The following is a 19062-nucleotide window of genomic DNA, read 5'->3' as shown; positions in this document are numbered from 1 at the left end:
TTGATTCTTGATTCTTATGAGTGGCTTGCACCGTGCAGTGAACCCTCTGTATTTACTTTCATGCAGTTTTCTCTTTATGGTAGATTTGGCTATTGATACGCCTACCTCCTGGAAAGTGTTGTTCACTTGGTTGGCTGTTGTGAAGGGGTTTTCTCTTCATCATGGAGATTATTCTGCGATCATCCACCACTGTTATCTTCCATGGGCGCCCAGGTCTTTTTGCATTGATGAGTTCACCAGTGCTTTCTTTCTTTCTCAGGATGTACCAAACTGTAGATTTTGCCACTCCTAATGTTGTAGCAATTTCTCAGATGGGTTTTTTCTGTTTTTGCAGCTTAAGGATGGCTTGTTTCACCTGCTTGGAGAGCTCCTTTGACCGCTTGTTTCATTCACAGCAAAACCTTCCAAATGCAAGCACCACACCTCAAATCAACTCCAGGCCTTTTATCTGCTTAATTGAGAATGACATAAAGAAGGGATTGCCCGCACCTGTCCATGAAATAGCCTTGGAGTCAATTGTCCAATTACTTTTGGTCCCTTTAAAAACAGAGTGGCACATGTTAAGGAGCTGAAACTCCTAAACCCTTCATCCAATTTTAATGTGGATACCCTCAAATGAAAGCTGAAAGTCTGAACTTCAACTGCATATGAATTGTTTTGTTTAAAATTCATTGTGGTAATAATGTCTAGACCCAAAATTAGAAAAATGTTGTCTCTGTCCAAATATATATGGACCTAACTGTATATAGAGTAGCTATTAAGGCTTTTTAGCACAATATTAAACAGCAATAATTAATAGTTATGGCCCTCCAAAGGAGACCAAAGTTTGTCAAAATATGCACTTATTTTCTGTTTGGAATAAACCCCTTTTACTCTGTCGCCTAATTGGGGGACACAGAACCGTGGGTGTTATGCTGCTGTCCACTAGGAGGCGACACTATGCATAATCTGAAAAAGATTAACTTTGGCTCCTCCTCTGCAGTATACACCCCTGGACGGCGTCGGCCTTCTCCAGTTTTTGCTTAGTGTCACAAGGAGGCACACCTTTTTTCTTCCGTTTTTTTCCTTTTTTCGTCCGGAAATACAGATGAAGAAAAGTGGGTCTCCAGCGAGACTCCCGGCATGGCTCCCTCCTCGGTCCCCTATTAGGGGTACCCGGTTGAGGTTGAGGTGGCTATTCCCCATGTCGCTCCCTCCCCAGTCCCTCGGGTCCTGGTTCGAGGTCGAGACCCCCCTCCTTCCCCAACCCCTTTAAGGGGTCTGGGTTGAGGTTGAGGCGAGGATGAAGACCCCCTGACGGTGACAGACGCACCCTCCCTAATCCCCCGCAGTGGGCATTAGGTTGAGACGCCTCAGGTAGGGTCGGAGATCAGGCAGCATTCCGCAGCTTCCAGGGACCCCAGGCCGGCTGAGGGATCCTGTTGGGGCCGGGGGAGGGTGCGGACTGGATGGCACAGCAGAGACAGGGCTTTTCTGCGTCCCTGTCTCTGCAACAGCAGAGGCTCCATAGCGCTTCAGGGGCCCCCCATACAGAAACCGCTACCCCTGCTATCCCCACCGCTATCCAGTCGACCATTCTGGGGGGGGTCTGGTACAAATCCGCCCCCCCCTCCCCCCCCGGACTACCGCGCCGCTCTGGAGCCCTCCTGGGCATCAGGCCTCTAATTTAGACCGCGGCTTCGGCCTAGCCGAAGCCGCCGCCTTTTCCCCGCCCCCCGGATGACCAAAATGACACGCTGGAGTGTCATAGAAGGGGCGGATTGAGGCAGAAAAAGCGCGTTTTTACACAGCCCAGCGCGCCCTTTTCAGCTCTCCGCCCCCTCCTCCCTCTCCTCAGAGTCCCGGTGGCTATTTTTTCTGGATGAGATCCAGGAGAGGAGCATCACAGTGGTCTCCGGGGGGCACAGAACTGGGATCTGTCGGCGCTGGACCTAGGGGCACACCGTTGGGGTAAGCTCACAGCTGGGTTCTCATTACTCAGCTGTGAATCTATACTTCCTATAAGGCTCTCTGTGGGTTCCCTCTGCGTAGCCACCCCTGTACGATCCCTTATAGCCAGCCTCTGTGCACTATGCCGGGCTCAAGGAAGAGAACCAGGCAGGAATGTTTATGCATTCTGCACAGCCTGCAAAGCCACGCTCCCTAGTGGCAGCACGTATCCGCACTGCCGGGACTGCATCCAGAACTCTGGGTCAGAACCCCAGGGAGTCCCTACTGACGCTTCAGTGTCACAGGCCACGCCGGAATGGGCAACTCAGATGTCTGTCTATGTCACAGTCCATAGACAACCTAACTGCTACATTGCTGCAAGCTCTGCAGAGTCGGGCCCCGGCTATGGACGGTACACAGCAAACGGACAGCTTGTCTCAGGAACATGCTGCTTCCGACTCTCACAGACGTAAGCGGACCCACAGGTCTCGATCACCTGAGTCGCACTATAGCACAAGGTTGTCCCCCTCCAGGGAGAGACAGCGTCATTCCAGGTCTCCTGGGCAGTCCCTCGCCACAGACACAGTGCAATTTACCACAGGGATCCCCCCCCACAGAAGACCCCCGCCCCAGGTCGCCCTCCAGGGATCACCTTAGCGAGGCACAGGATTCGGAGGGCATCTGTGACTCCGACTCAGATAACTAAACGGACAGGTCCGTGGTACCTTCTCCCCCTAGCAATACAGCGCTAGTTGAGGACATCATTTCTGCCATTCTTCGGGTGCTAAAAATTCCAGAGTCGGCCCCGGAAGTCCCAGAACATAGGATTTGCTTCGAAAGTGTTCAGAAACCACCTAAGGTCTTCCCTAATCACCATGAGTTTGAGAAAATACTTACCAAACAGTTTGCGCAGCCTGAGAAAAAATTCGCTAATCGCAAATATTTGGAAGCGAAGTACCCCTTCCCACAGAAAGACACCAAACAATGGACAGATCCACCTGAAGTGGACCCTCCGGTTTCTAGGCTAGCAGCGCAGACTTTACTCTCTCTGCCGGATAGCTCAACCCTCAGGGACGCAGCAGACCGGCAGGTAGAACGCATGGCTCGTTCTATTTTCGAAGCGGCAGGCGCCTCTCTGAGCCCTGCGTTTGCTTCAGTTTGGGCAGCCAAGGCCATCCTGGCTTGGGCCAAAAAACTACAGGAGGGTCTTCAGGCTTCAAATCCTGAGCTCTCGGACCAAGCAGTCCAGATAGCAGTGGTAGCAGACTACATGATTCATGCAGCCCTGGATTCCGCCAGAGGTGTAGCGGGAATAGCATCAAATGCCATCACGATCCGACGCATCCTCTGGCTGCGAGAATGGAAAGCGGATGCGGCCTCAAAGAAGTCCCTCACGCGACTTCCGTATTTTGCTGGAAGACTTTTCGGCGAAAAGTTGGACACCATGATAGCCAATGCCACTGGGGGTAAGAGTACCTCTCTCCCTCAACTAAAACCGAAGCGCACGTTTAAACGAAGAAACCAGACGCGATTCCGATCCTTTCGGAATTCCTCGGGCTGGTCCGTTTCGCGCCCAGTGCAAAACCGTAACCATTCTCCACGCAGGGACAACCCACGGACGCAGCAGCGACCGGACAGGGCTTGGCAGTCGAAAGCAGGCCAAGCGAAACCCAAGGGAGGAAAACCTCAGAACTTCGCTTCATCATGACTCGCGACCTCCGGAAGAAACCCCACCAGTAGGCGGCCGACTTTTACTCTTTCAGCAAGTCTGGCTGCCTGAAGACAGAAGACAGGTGGGTCAGGGAAATAGTGTCTTCCGGATACAAGATAGAGTTCACTTCCGTTCCACCGAACCGGTTCTTCCTTTCTATTCCTCCAACACCACCAGAAAAGGCTCGTGCTTTCCACCAAGTGGTTTCCTCTCTCCTTCAATCAGGAGTTGTGGTGCCGATTCCCGCGAACGAGCGATTCCGAGGATTCTACTCAAATTTGTTCGTAGTCCCCAAGAAAGGAGGCGGCGTCCGACCCATACTGGACCTAAAACAGCTCAACAATTACGTACGGGTCCGTCATTTCCGCATGCAGTCCCTCCGGTCCATCATTGCATCCATGGACCAGGGAGAATACCTCGCCTCCATAGACATACAGGATGCGTATCTCCACATACCAATTGCTCCCGCCCACCAAAGGTTTCTCAGGTTCGCGGTCAACCAAAACCACTACCAGTTTGTCGCCCTTCCGTTCGGACTCGCCACGGCTCCAAGAACGTTCACCAAAGTCATGGTGGCCACCATGGACGTCCTGCACTCAAGAGGTATTCTAGTCGTCCCGTACCTGGACGACCTCCTCATCAAGTCTCCCACTTTCAAAGACTGCGAGGTCAGTGTCTCAATCACACTAGACACTCTGAGTCGCCTGGGATGGCTAATCAACCTACAGAAATCGTCGACTATCCCAACTCGGACTCTAACATTCCTAGGAATGGTATTTGACACCGCCAGGGGCCTGGTGCTCCTTCCCAAGGACAAGACACTGGCCAATCCGTCTGGGAGTTCGCACACTCCTTCGCAGTCCTCCTCGATCTCTCCGGTTTGCCATGAGAGTCCTCGGCCGGATGGCAGCAGCAATAGAGGCAGTGCCATTTGCCCAGTTTCACCTCAGGGTCCTTCAACTAGCCATACTCAGATCTTGGGACAGGAACCCCTTCTCCCTCGACAGGGAGTTCAGGTTGACGTCATCAACCAGGAGGTCCCTGCATTGGTGGCTCAAACCAACCTCGCTTACACGAGGGAAGCCATTCCTCTCAGGACAATGGAAGATCCTGACTACCGATGCAAGCCTGACAGGCTGGGGGGCGGTGCACCTACATCACAGGGCACAGGGCAAGTGGTCACCGAGGGAAGTGACATTGCCCATCAATGTTCTGGAAATCAGGGCCATCCTCTTGGCACTGAGAGCCTTTCATCACTTGCTTGCAGCCTCGCACATACGGATACAGTCGGACAATGCCACGGCTGTGGCATACGTGAACCACCAAGGCGGGACCCGCAGCACGCAGGCGATGAGAGAAGTGGCTCATATCCTCCGCTGGGCGGAAGACACGAGGTCGGTACTTTCTGCGGTACACATTCCGGGTGTAGAAAACTGGGAAGCCGACTTCCTCAGCAGGCAAGGAATGGACTCGGGGGAGTGGTCTCTCCATCCCGAGATTTTTTACCAGATCTGTCAACGCTGGGGAACCCCGGAGGTGGACCTAATGGCATCCCATCTCAATACCAAGGTCCCCAATTTTATGGCCAGGACACACGACCCGCGGTCACTCGGAGCGGATGCCCTGGTCCAGGACTGGTCCCAGTTCCGACTCCTGTACATTTTTCCACCCCTCCCCCCTAATCGCCAGGGTCGTGAGGAAGATCAAGCAAGAGGGAGTTCCGACCATCCTCATCGCGCCAGACTGGCCAGACGTACATGGTACGCCGACATCGTCCAACTTACAGCAGACGCCCCCTGGCGTCTACCTGACCGTCACGACCTTCTGTCTCAAGGTCCGTTCTTCCACCAGAATTCAGGGGCTCTCAATTTGACGGCATGGCCCTTGAAACCTGGATTCTAATCCAGGCAGGTTTTTTACCGGCAGTCATTGCAACTATGATCAGGGCAAGGAAGCCTGCCTCCGCCAAGCTCTATTATCGTACCTGGAGAGCTTTCTTTTCTTGGTGCGAATCTCATGGACAAGTCCCACTCCCTTATTCCCTCCCGAAGGAACTAGGTTTTCTTCAATCGGGCCTAGATGCCAAGCTATCCTTAAGTTCGCTTAAGAGTCAGGTGTCGGCGCTTTCAGTCCTTTTTCAAAATCGCATTGATATTAAACCGCAAGTAAGGACTTTCATCCAGGGAGTTTCCCGATTGGTTCCTCCCTACAAACGTCCGCTGGATACGTGGGACCTCAATCTGGTCCTGGCAGCATTGCAAGCTCCACCCTTCGAACCTCTTAGAGGAGTTCCACTCTCCATTCTGTCTCAGAAAGTGGTTTTTCTAGTGGCGATCACCTCGTTACGCAGAGTGTCGGAATTGTCAGCACTTTCCTGCAGACGGCCTTTCCTAGCCTTTCACCAGGACAAGTTGGTTCTCTGCACATGTACCATCCTTCCTTCCGAAGGTTGTGTCCAACTTTCACCTCAATGAGGAGATTTCATAGAGTGGAGAAGGCTCTGCATACGCTTGACCTCGTCAGAGCATTGCGGATTTACGTGTCCAGGACTGCACCTTTCCGGAAGTCTGATTCCCTCTTCATTCTTCCGGAAGGTAGTCGCAAGGGGTTGCCGGCTTCCAAGGCTACCCTTGCCAGGTGGATCAAGTCCACCATACATGAGGCCTACCGACTTAACAGTTCCCCTCTTCCGGCCGGTATCACGGCACACTCTACACGGGCAGTAGGGGCCTCCTGGGCCATTCGGCATCAGGCTTCGGCACAACAAGTGTGTAAGGCGGCCACTTGGACTAGTCTACACGCGTTTACGAAACACTACAGTGTTCATACCCAGTCCTCAGCGGATGCGAGCCTGGGTAGACTGGTTCTGCAGGCGGCAGTACCCCAAGTCTAGGGAACTGTCAACACAATATTCGTCCACTGCTTCCCACCCAGGGACTGCTTTGGGACGTCCCACGGTTCTGTGTCCCCCAATTAGGCGACAGAGTAAAGGAGATTTTTGTGTACTCACCGTAAAATCTTTCTCTTAGTTTTTAATTGGGGGACACAGCTCCCACCCTGTTGCCCTTACGGGCCGTTGTTTACGGTTGAGTTCTCATATTGTTCTTTGAGCTCGTACATAGTAGCCTTCTTACAGGCATGGTTATGTTATTTGGTTACGTTCCTCCTTATGCTTTGGCACAAAACTGGAGAAGGCTGACGCCGTCCAGGGGTGTATACTGCAGAGGAGGAGCCAAAGTTAATCTTTTTCAGATTATGCATAGTGTCGCCTCCTAGTGGACAGCAGCATAACACCCACGGTTCTGTGTCCCCCAATTAAAGGCTAAGAGAAAGAGATTTTACGGTGAGTACACAAAAATCTCCTTTTTTCATGCAATATAAGAGACTTCACATGTTTGTATTCCCTGTGGGATGGAGGTCTCTCGGAGATCCAATTTTCAGCAATTAGTTTCCTGGCGGTGAATAGCAGGCGTGCAATAGCAATTTACTCCACCTCTTCCACTCTCAACTCATTTACATATCATAACACAAATCAGGGGATCTCTAGGCACTGTGCAATTCATATGGCAATTCTGTAAGGTTAAGACCCACAATCCAAAATGTATATAGTTGCAGGCAAGACTATAACATGTGAAATATTCCTGCTTCTTCCCCCTGAACAGCACGGGCCCTTAGTTGGGTCTGATGCCCATTTTGAACACCACCACTAGTGATCAGTACTCTATGTATGACACAGATTCTACAGCTGTATCAGGTTCACTCAGTGAGAGGCTGGGACACTTTATAGATCGAGGACCACTGGTTTTCAGAAATGACCCCCTACTCAAATCCCATCGGTGGTATGAGTCCATGAAAGCTTATTAGAGATGTCTATTCATTAAAGAGATATTAGGGAACAAAATGAAAACAGCATATCAGGCGGTTTTCCATGAAATTAGAAATGCTGAAATTCGTTTGGTAAAAAGTCTTTCACTTTCTGCGCATAACCGGTTAAAAGAAGGCCAAACACTTGCTAACCAAACGCTATTAACCTGCAGAATAACCCTATATCTGCAGTTTAATAGCACTTTTTGCTGGTGACAGGTTCCCCTTAAACACTGCTATGGTTGATGGCCTTTGGGGTCACTTCGGGGTGTGCAGAATACCACCAATCTTTAGACATCAACACTGACCTTTCAAAGTTTAACAAAGTATAACTGTGTTGGCTGGGAACTGGACTGAACAGGAGCTTGTTGAGGATATAAAGACGTTTTCTTATAGAAAGTTCCTGGGTACTGATTGCTTTCCTATGAAGTGGTGTAAAAAAAAAGTGGGGGAGTTTCCTAACTGTTTAAGCTCTACAACTCCATTTTACAACCAATCTACTGCCACATTCCCCATGGGGAGCCTTGGTGGTAGTCATCTGTAAGCCTGGGAAGGACCTGGTTTATTGTGGGTCTTATAGACTTTTCACTTCTTAATAATGAAATGAAAATTCTTGCCAAAATTGTGGCTACCTGCATCAGTAGGGTCTTATCTGAAATGATTCATGCAGATAAGTTTTGCTATATGCCAGGGAAAAGTACTGACTTCAATCTGTGGAGATGATCAACCTTACACTTAGTTCTCCTTTGGTGGGAATCTGATCTTGATTTTTATCAACCAGGTTAAAGTATTTAACTGTGGAATGGAAGTATTTGTGGGCTGTTATGACTAGATCTGGGTTTGGCCCTGGTTTTCATAAATGGGTGCAAATACTGTACAAGTCTTCAGTGACTAGCGTCAGAACCAAAACCCCCATACCTCCCTTAATAATTTCATTTGCTAAGTGTCTCTCCTCTCTTGCCTTGCCTGTTGTTGCTGTGGAACTGGTCTGTACACTTTGTTTATTAGGAATATTCAGAGGTAGTCACCAATCTATGATTTTTTTGAGAGGCCCAATGTATAGCATCTCACTGATCCCATATCTGTTGCCCTAAAGGTATGACATGCGGCTCTTTGCCTTATTCCCAGGAGGATGAAGGTAAATAGTTGTTCCTTACACTATCGTGGCTAAACCCTCATCTTGGAGGCCTCCCTGGGCTTCAGTTTTGGAAAACAGACTTGTCTTTCTGGAACTGTGAAGTAAGGTATACCGTGTAGATTTCAAGCATTATCATTGAAATCTGCCCCACCCCTAGGCTATTTATTGCTCCAACATCAGTTGAATCCTGTACTTGGGGTAAATTTTGAGACTGACAACCCCCCCCGGACCTCACTCTTCTAGAGGGTCTGAATAAGGATGTAAACGTTGCTGAACCGTTGATTAGTCACTAGTGCCACCCAACAAGGAGTTTGTTCCAATGAAGGAAACCTTTTACCCAGTGAAATGATATCCTAGATATTGATGATGAAGACTGAAGTGTTATCCTTGCTAGTTTGGGTCCTCCACTTGTAAATGGCAGAGAAGTTGGTGCAGGTAAAAATTTTATACAGGATTTACTAATATCCTTTCATGCCTATGTAAAATGAGGAGGTGAGGGCCGTTGGCGTGCCATAAGAGTTTTGTGGCTCCCATGTTCTGGGAACGTAGAATACTTCAAGATTACTGGAGAGAAGTTTTGGGATTCAAGCAGATCCAAGTGTATGTGCCAAAAATAATGCACCCGAAGACCTGCCCGTTCGGACCTGTGAATGAGTTACTTGGAGATGTGATACTACGCTCTCTATATAAAATTCTGTTATATTGCTAAATTGGAAATGCTCAAAGAGGCCATCTAGAGGGGACATGGATACGAGAGGTAAATGACGTGCTCACTATGTACAAACTGACACACAGCAAGGGGATGTCCCCATAAATTCACCAAAATCTTTGGAAGGTGGAGTAATGTTCCTGCTACAAAGTCAGAAATCGGTGGCTCTTAAGATCTGGCACCTGCACTGGTGTTGACTGTAGGGCCTGCCGTATATTTATGGGGTAGTGTTTGGATTGTCCACACACTGTGTAGTCCTCCATCTTCCTTTCGCTCACCTCCTGCCTCCTTGTCGTCTTTGTTTCCAGGTTCATTATTGTACTCAGTCGGCCTCCTCTTTGGGCAGGTACAGTTAAACCCTCCAAAGTGATACCATTTTAAAAACCTGCACCCTCAGCTTATTCAACACTGCTGGCAGCTTCTTAACCCTTCAGATGCTTCTCAGTAATTAGTGTAAAGTGGCATGACAGGAAGTTCATCAAGACTAGTGGTCTTCTGATGTAAATTTTAGTGGCTGTAGGCCAACAATAGGCAAGCTTCTCCTAGTTTTTTTTTTTTTTTTGAAGCGGAGCTGGCATAATGAATGACTAAAAGTTGTAACATTCTGACAAAATATGTTGACTTTTGTTCTACAGTTGTCTGTGAATTAGAAATGAACACAAACCGGAACAGCAGCAATGGTCTACTGCAATGACTGAATATATGCCCGATTCATGATTGTAAAACTCCCAGCTCAATGGGGTTGTCCACTACTAGGACATCCCCTTCTGTTCGGCCCCGATAAAAATAATAAAGCCTATACTCGCCTCCCGTGCCGGCTCCGTTCCAGCGGTGTCAGCACTCACTCTCGTGTGGTGGAATGACACGTGACGCCGGCTCCCAATCGGCACTGGCGTCACTGTCTTCACCTTGGTACAAACTGAACATGAAGAGGAAGCCTGGGCTACAGCTGATTCCGGACTTTGTCTTCATGCTCAGTTTGTCCGAAGGTGGAGACGGTGACGCCAGCGCTGAGTATCGCGTGTCATTTCACCACATCGTGGCCTCGGGGAGAGCGAGTGCTGACACCGCTGGAACAGAGCCGGCACGGGAGGCGAGTATAGGCTTTATTATTTTATCGGGGGCTGAACATTTAGTTTGAGGATGTCCTACTAGTTGACAACTTATTTAATGTAGAGCGTTCTGGAGTAAGACATGCCAAATTCTTTGAGGCGTGCGCCAAAAATAAAAAAAATTGGGACCGCTTTCAAATGCCAGACACCAACGCCAGAAATATAAGTCAGCCAGTGTTCGGTGTACATCTCGTCATTTACGCCATGATAAATTTGTTGGGAGCACTTGGCCACACCTCATCAAAGCTCCATCAACTCTTCCAAAAGATGGCAGGGCTCAGCAAGACTGGTGTAAAATATACCAAAAGGTGCTAAATTTTGCATAACTTTTGAGTTGTGCAAAAAATGGCTATATGCCAAGCACTTTTGCTCCATAATTCTGGCGAGCACTAACTGATGAATCTTACCTTGCTCTACAGCTATGCATGAGCCCAAGTCTGTGGAGTAGAAGCAATGCTTGTGTGTATGACGCTTTCTGGACTTTGCCACATGTATTGGGTTATGACATTTCTGTTTTTTATTTTTCTTAGTTACAGAACAACATAAGTCCTCTCTGCGTACAGTGACACAAGCAAAGTCTGGACCCCCCATTCAGTCTGCATACTTTCCTGGACAAGTGTCATCCTGATTGCGTGAGCCGATTACTTCTTTGTCTTAAAAGTCCATTCACTAGAGTTTGGAATCATGGTCATGGCCTGAACCTATGGAAACAGGATTTGTGGCTGCACAAGAATGAGCAGGCGGCAGCATCTTCCTATGTAACCTCATAGGTTTGGAAGGTTCTTCAATTACTGGTTCAGATATTTGCTTTTGTGCATGGTTGTGTGAACTTGAATATCGATATTTCAATTGATTGCGTGGATAGGAATATGTATATATTCTCCAGGATGGATTTATGTATCTTCATCGGAGGCGCTTGTATGAACAGAAGTATAACTAGTGTCTGTGCTCTATCCTAATAGATCTGGGCCGGGGACACAATGTAATACTGTATTTTGCACATCACTACTAATCTATTTAACCTTTTAGTAATTTTATTCCAAAGAAATATTTAATGCTTCCACTACCTCCTGTGTTTTGTTACGTGTCGTGTGAATATCTGTGCTCTGATCGGACTGCTCGCTTATTCAGTCACATTGTATGTTATATGCTGATTAAACACTGTAAATAGTTAACTTTTCAGAACAGTTTTGAGTGTTTTATATCATTTCCTTTTTATACATGTGGAGGTGGGGAGCTGTTATGGGATGGGCTGCTAGATACCATTGATTCTCTTCCAACAGGTTTCAAATAGGTCACATGAAATGTGGAAGTTGTTGTTTCCTCAGTGTGGGCTTACCCCGTACACAGCCGTAACCTCCAGAATGAAAACAATGGTCTTATAGCCTTCCCCCCCCCCCCCCCCCCCTGCCCCCCAAATTAAAGGGAATCTGACATTAAGATCAACCTTCCTAAGCCATCTATGTGGGCATGTAGGTCATAGAAAGTTGAATAAAATGATACTGTGATATCGGCAATCCTCTGGCTTATTTAAATGAAATCCACATTTTTCTTATGTGCCAATGAGCTGTTAAGATCTTTGGGCTGGACATGTATCTCCCAGTGATTCTGCCACCAGAGATTTTTCTAATTGAGTCATTATATATCACAGTGCCCTCATGCTGACAGGGCTCTACAATGAGAGCAGAGCTAACACTAATGAGGCTACACTCACTTCTTACTGTATGTACTAACATGTTTACACTACAGGTGTCCCCTTACAGTGCACTGACTGCCTATGAGATGGAGTCAGAGTGGGAGAAGGGGCAGAACTGACATTACTGGAAATGTTTTGCAATGAGATAAAGTTCAACTCTGCTGTACTGTATTAGTTATAATCGGGCACCGCTCTGCACCAGAGATGCCAGCACTGAGAGGACAAGTGCTTCTGCAAATGTGTAATGGAGCTGAGTGTGATTATGAGCAAAATGTCAGTCAGTACATGTCTCTCACGCTGGTAACATCCCTTTCATTTAATATATGTTCTGGAGGTAGATTCTGAGGGAGATCTGTGTATGTGTGTGTGTATGTATGTGTATATATACAGTGCCTACAAGTAGTATTCAACCCCCTGCAGATTTAGCAGGTTTGATAAGATGCAAATAAGTTAGAGCCTTCAAACTTCACACAAGAGCAGGATTTATTAACAGATGCATAAATCTTACAAACCAAAAAGTTATGTTGCTCAGTTAAATTTTAATAAATTTTAAACATAAAAGTGTGGGTCAATTATTATTCAACCCCTAGGTTTAATATTTTGTGGAATAACCCTTGTTTGCAATTACAGCTAATAATCGTCTTTTATAAGACCTGATCAGGCCGGCACAGGTCTCTGGAGTTATCTTGGCCCACTCCTCCATGCAGATCTTCTCCAAGTTATCTAGGTTCTTTGGGTGTCTCATGTGGACTTTAATCTTGAGCTCCTTCCACAAGTTTTCAATTGGGTTAAGGTCAGGAGACTGACTAGGCCACTCCAACACCTTGATTTTTTCCCTCTTGAACCGGGCCTTGGTTTTCTTGGCTGTGTGCTTTGGGTCGTTGTCTTGTTGGAAGATGAAATGACGACCCATCTTAAGATCCTTGATGGAGGAGCGGAGGTTCTTGGCCAAAATCTCCAGGTAGGTTTTGCTATCCATCTTCCCATGGATGCGGACCAGATGGCCAGGCCCCTTGGCTGAGAAACAGCCCCACAGCATGATGCTGCCACCACCATGCTTGACTGTAGGGATGGTATTCTTGGGGTCGTATGCAGTGCCATCCAGTCTCCAAACGTCACGTGTGTGGTTGGCATCAAAGATCTCGATCTTGGTCTCATCAGACCAGAGAACCTTGAACCAGTCTGTCTCAGAGTCCTCCAAGTGATCATGAGCAAACTGTAGACGAGCCTTGACATGACACTTTGAAAGTAAAGGTACCTTACGGGCTCGTCTGGAACGGAGACCATTGCGGTGGAGTACGTTACTTATGGTATTGACTGAAACCAATGTCCCCACTGCCATGAGATCTTCCCGGAGCTCCTTCCTTGTTGTCCTTGGGTTAGCCTTGACTCTTCGGACAAGCCTGGCCTCGGCACGGGAGGAAACTTTCAAAGGCTGTCCAGGCCGTGGAAGGCTAACAGTAGTTCCATAAGCCTTCCACTTCCGGATGATGCTCCCAACAGTGGAGACAGGTAGGCCCAACTCCTTGGAAAGGGTTTTGTACCCCTTGCCAGCCTTGTGACCCTCCACGATCTTGTCTCTGATGGCCTTGGAATGCTCCTTTGTCTTTCCCATGTTGACCATGTATGAGTGCTGTTCACAAGTTTGGGGAGGGTCTTAAATAGTCAGAAAAGGCTGGAAAAAGAGATAATTAATCCAAACATATGAAGCTCATTGTTCTTTGTGCCTGAAATACTTCTTAATACTTTAGGGGAACCAAACAGAATTCTGGTGGTTTGAGGGGTTGAATAATAAATGACCCTCTGAATAAACTTTTCACAATTTTAAAAAAAATTAAACAAAGAAATAACATTCTTTTTTGCTGCAGTGCATTTCACACTTCCAGGCTGATCTACAGTCCAAATGTCACAATGCCAAGTTAATTCCGAATGTGTAAACCTGCTAAATCTGCAGGGGGTTGAATACTACTTGTAGGCACTGTGTATATATGTATATATATATATATATATATATATATATATATATATATATATATATAATTTATTACACACATACACACACATTCTATCTCTGGAATAAGACATCGGATTGCAGCTATCAAGATATCATTTTCCTATGACTTGCATGCCCGTATTAGACGGCTCAAGAGCTTTGCGCCTACTGACAGATTCCCTTTAAAGCAGGACATGTAATAGTTTTAGGTGCTTATTTAGGCTGTGTACCCACGTAAGTGGTTTTCCCGTTAAAAACGCTTCAAAATCGCATACAAGAAGCATCCCATTCTTTTTAATGAATTCCGCAATTTTTGTGCACATGATGTGTTTTTTTTCAGAGCCTCACCCTATGTACAGGTGCTTCTCACAAAATTAGAATATCATCAAAAAGTTAATTTATTTCAGTTCTTCAATATAAAAAGTGAAACTCATATATTATGTAGTCATTACAAACAGAGTGATCTATTTCAAGAGTTTATTTCTGTTAATGATGATTATGGCCTACAGCCAATGAAAACCCAAAAGTCATTATCTCAATAAATTAGAATACTTTATAACACCAGCTTGAAAAATGATTTTAAAATCCTAAATGTTGGCCTACTGAAATGTATGTTCAGTAAATGCACTCAATGCTTGGTCAGGACTCCTTTGGCATCAATTACTGCATCAATGCGGCATGGCATGGAGGCGATCAGCCTGTGGCACTGCTGAGGTGTTATGGAAGCCCAGGTTGCTTTGATAGCAGCCTTCAGCTCGTCTGCATTGTTGTCTGGTGTCTCTCATCTTCATCTTGACAATACCCCATAGATTCTTTATATGGATAAGGTCAGGCGAGTTTGCTGGCCAATCAAGCACAGTGATACTGTTGTTTTTAAACCAGGTATTGGTACTTTTGGCAGTGTGGACAGGTGCCAAGGCCTGCTGGAGAATCAAATTTCCATCTCCAAAAAGCTTGTCGGCAGAGGGAAGCATGAGGTGCTCTAAAATTTCCTGGTAGACGGCTGCGCTGACTTTGGTCTTGATAAAACACAGTGGACCTACACCAGCAGATGACATGGCTCACCAAACCATCACTGATAGTGGATACTTCACACCAGACCTTGGAAATCAAGGTCCCAGAATCTGGAGGAAGAGTGGAGAGACCACAATCCAAGCTGCTTGAGGTCCAGTGTGAAGTCTCTGCACAAATGAGTGCCATGTGATTTTTTAAAATGGAACATCCGTATGTCATGCGTATGCAATGCGTTTTCAACGGAGATAGAAGGCCCAATCAGACTTTGTGTGGTAGCCCTATATAAAGCTAGTTAACAACATTGGTGCTGGTAAGCACATCCATATTTACTGTTTTGGCTGTTGGCATTAACTCGAAGCAAGTATGGCTGCTGGAAATCTGAGTTTGGATCCTACCAAGGAACTACTCTTCAACTGGGTGTTAACCCGAGAGTATGGGGTTGGATATTCCCCTGTCGTTGCTCCGAGGAGGCAGTGTAGATTTGGAGTGCATCCACTCCTCACCTAGTGTCATTGTGCCCAGCTGTATGGAGACCTACGCATGCTTCCTGAAAAAATGTTGGCCTACACGAGGATGTCTCAGACATTTGACGTTCTACTAGCTGAGCTTCGTCCAGCAATAACCTTTAAAAATTCCAGTTTTCGCAAATGCATTTCTGCAGAAGATCGGCTTCTGCTCACCTTGAGGTAATTTTTTTTTTCTTATTTTGACATGTGAAACCTAATCTTTGAATATCTTGTGGGCCAATTGGTAACACTAAATCAAGTAGAATGTCTGCCATTCCTCAAAATTAATGTGAACCTTCCCTTAATTTGTTACTGTATTTACATTTTAGGTTTCTTGCAACAGGAGAGTCTCATGCCGCCCTCCATATAGAGTTTCTCCTTGAACGCACAACCATCTCTAATATTGTGAAGCACGCCTGTACACAAATCTGGGTTCGCCTTAAGGAGAAAGTCATGCCGGAGCCAACCCCCGAACATTGGGAAAGCATCGCAAATTGGATGTACCAGACTTGTCCGTTCCCAAATTGTCTGGGTGCTTTAGATGGGAAGCACATCTGAATCAAGAAGCCGCCGAACTCAGGGTCCCAATACTACAATTATAAGGGTTTTTAGCTGTAGTTTTGTTGGCATTAGTTGACAGTCAATACAATTTTATAATTGTAGGTATTGGGGCCTATGGAAGAACTGGAGATTTTTGCATCAATTCTTCCATAATGGGTTGGCGGTTTAAGAACAATCAAATGAGCGTTCCACCCCCAAGGAGTCTTCTTGCTTCAGGTTGTCCACCAATTCCTTTTGAGATGGTGGATGATGAGGCTTTTAAACTCATGAGCTGTTAGGCTATGTGCACACGCTGCGGTTTTGGCTGCAGCAGTTCTGCAGACAGTGTACAGTAGCATGTTATCCTATGAGATTTACATTCTGCTGTGCACATGCTGTGGATTTTTAACTGCGGAAAAGCTGCGGTTTTGATTCCGCAGAAAGAAATGACATGTCAATTCTTTTGTGCAGATGCTGCTGCGGTTTACCATCTCCTCCATTGTAGAGATGATAATCCGCAGGCCAGTTTACCTGCGGTTCCGCAGATAAAAAAATCCACAGACCAATCCGCAGCATGTGCACATAGCCTTATGAGGCCTTCTCTTCGGCGGGATCTTGACAGACGTTGGAGGATTTTTAATTACAGACTTACAAGGGCACGACCTCTGGTTGGAATGTGCCTTTGGCATTTTGACCGCAACATGGAGGGTTTTGCTTAGTGTCCTCCAGTTAAGCGAGCAAAATATGGACGTTGTAATTAAGGCGTGTAATATTACACAATTTTACACGGATCCATGATTTGCGTGTGTCTGAGAATGCCGAGGGAGGTTTGGCTAATAACAATCCTGGTCAAATTGCCCAGGCTTTGCCCAGAGGCAGAGAGCTTTCAGGCCTCATTGTGTGAAGTTATGACTGATTATTTTCTTGCACCTGAGGGATCCATACCCTGGCCAGAAAATGTTGCGCCATGATATTTTTTTTGTTCTGATGATGCTGATTGCATTAATCATACTATGTGTTCATTATTTTGGCTAAGCACAATGCCTACATGTTTTTTTGGAGTAACATCTTATGGAATAAAATTCTTGGACTTATGTGCGCTGCTAGACAGAATATCAAATCCAGATCATGTAGATAAATTAACCTTTTATTTTCCAACGCGTTTCGAAGTCCATGATGTGGCTCGCGACTGCCTGCCAGCTTGGTGCATTAGCATCAGGTCTACCAAACAACTGTGAAGACCCATAATGAACAATGAGTTCAAAAATGTCCAAAGAAACTTGGATTCAAAGGTTATCACCAGATCCACAGCCCCCCAAGGAAGCCCTTAGAGCGAAACGTGTCGGGTTATAGGCAGGACCATGCGACCCGACCCACACACACACACACACACACACACACACACACACACACACACACACACACACACACACACATGGGTAAGGAACCTCTTTACATTTATGCCAGTGGTGTCACTATATATATATTTTTAATACTAAAAAAAAATTGGCTGGGATCTGTGGGTAGCTATTTAGCAAAAAGGACCAATATATTCCTAAGATACCCTTCCTGATCTTTTGGTTAGACACTTGGCTCATTTTAATTAATGCATGCAATTTGACCGGGCACTTTACCAGTGCTGTGTGTCTGACCTGGATCTGGGGATAACCTTTGAACCCCAATTTCCATACCAATGTCTATTTGACTATTTCTGTCCACCATCTGGTATTGTTACTTACTGTGGGTTGGGTATTCCTGCCGTTACGTCTACCACCATATATCTACTCATTTTTTGTACTTATCTATTTTTATATGGAATTTGTTTACCAATAAAATTATCTTTTTTGCACACATTTTGTGTGATTGATATTAGTGAAGTCAGTAATTTCTTTGGGCATTTTGAACTCATTGTTCCTTATAGGTTTGCATAGTTTCTAGAGTTGCCTGGTTACCTATGTTTCTTGTAAAGTGGTGATTGATTATCGGTATGATACTCCTTGTTACAGACAACTATGAAGAGCAGGTCTCCAGATAGTGAATTTTGTGAGTATCTCCGTACAGAAGAGCAGATCTGGATGTGCACTTTCTGGACTTGGAGGTTTGTGAATAATTTAAGTATGGTAAGCGGGAGACCAGATGATGTGAAGTGTCAAAAGGAGATGTGACAGTGTGGTGGGGGTGGTTGATGTGAGAATACTGAGTGGGAGTAATGTGGGAACCTTTAATGGTACAATCTCTGCTACAATCCCAGTTTGCTGTCATCTAGTGCAACCTTTCATTTAATGGTATAGAACAGTGCCTACTGAATGTTTACTAAATTCATTTGTTGCATTGAACTCAATACTTACTGCTGTATAGCAAGGTTGGGGCCAGTAGAGATGTTATCAGGTGTAAGGTGTTACTAGCATATGGATGTAGCCAGGCCCTGTGCCTTTGATTGACTAACATCCCCTGGTGTGCTAGGCAATTGGTAATTTATCCCAAATCAGTTCCCACAATCCCTCTCACCTGATCCTCTACTCATTCCTATATATTCCACCTCCTAGGGGGGCACGTGTCCCTGCAGCATAAGCATCACTGCAGCATAAGTATTGTGAAAATGCAGTTATTACTATGGCAGTTAGTCTCAGCTGGAGTCAGGACCACACACACTATCTACCTGTCTCTTTTGGGTATATCTGCTGAGTAAGCCCTTCTTATTACTTTGACTTAGCTTTTCTTAACCTATCTTATTTCTTCACCATGTTTACATATGCCCTCACAGTGTTTACTCCTTTTAGTCCTCACTCTCCTTCGCTATCCCCAAACCCCAGCACCCTCTAACCAAATAATCATCTCCCCTTCCCTCCC

The 19062-nt window shown here is 46.2% G+C and overlaps 1 protein-coding gene across 1 annotated transcript in view; it reads left to right on the top strand.

Annotated features, from left to right (window-relative positions):
* SASS6 (SAS-6 centriolar assembly protein) overlaps positions 1-11648 on the top strand; it is a 28924-nt gene extending 17276 nt beyond the window's left edge. The window contains exon 16 of the mRNA XM_073571641.1: positions 10994-11648. Within this exon, the coding sequence (XP_073427742.1) occupies positions 10994-11091 (98 nt within the window). The 3' untranslated portion in view covers positions 11092-11648. The remainder of the gene's footprint in view (positions 1-10993) is intronic.
* Positions 11649-19062: the final 7414 nt, after the last annotated feature.

The sequence above is a fragment of the Dendrobates tinctorius genome, unplaced genomic scaffold (genome assembly GCF_039654945.1).
Source record: "Dendrobates tinctorius isolate UK_male_01 unplaced genomic scaffold, ASM3965494v1 ptg000029l, whole genome shotgun sequence".
In the NCBI taxonomy this organism is placed as follows: Eukaryota; Metazoa; Chordata; class Amphibia; order Anura; family Dendrobatidae; genus Dendrobates; species Dendrobates tinctorius.
This window is presented reverse-complemented; position numbering and strand designations above follow the sequence as displayed.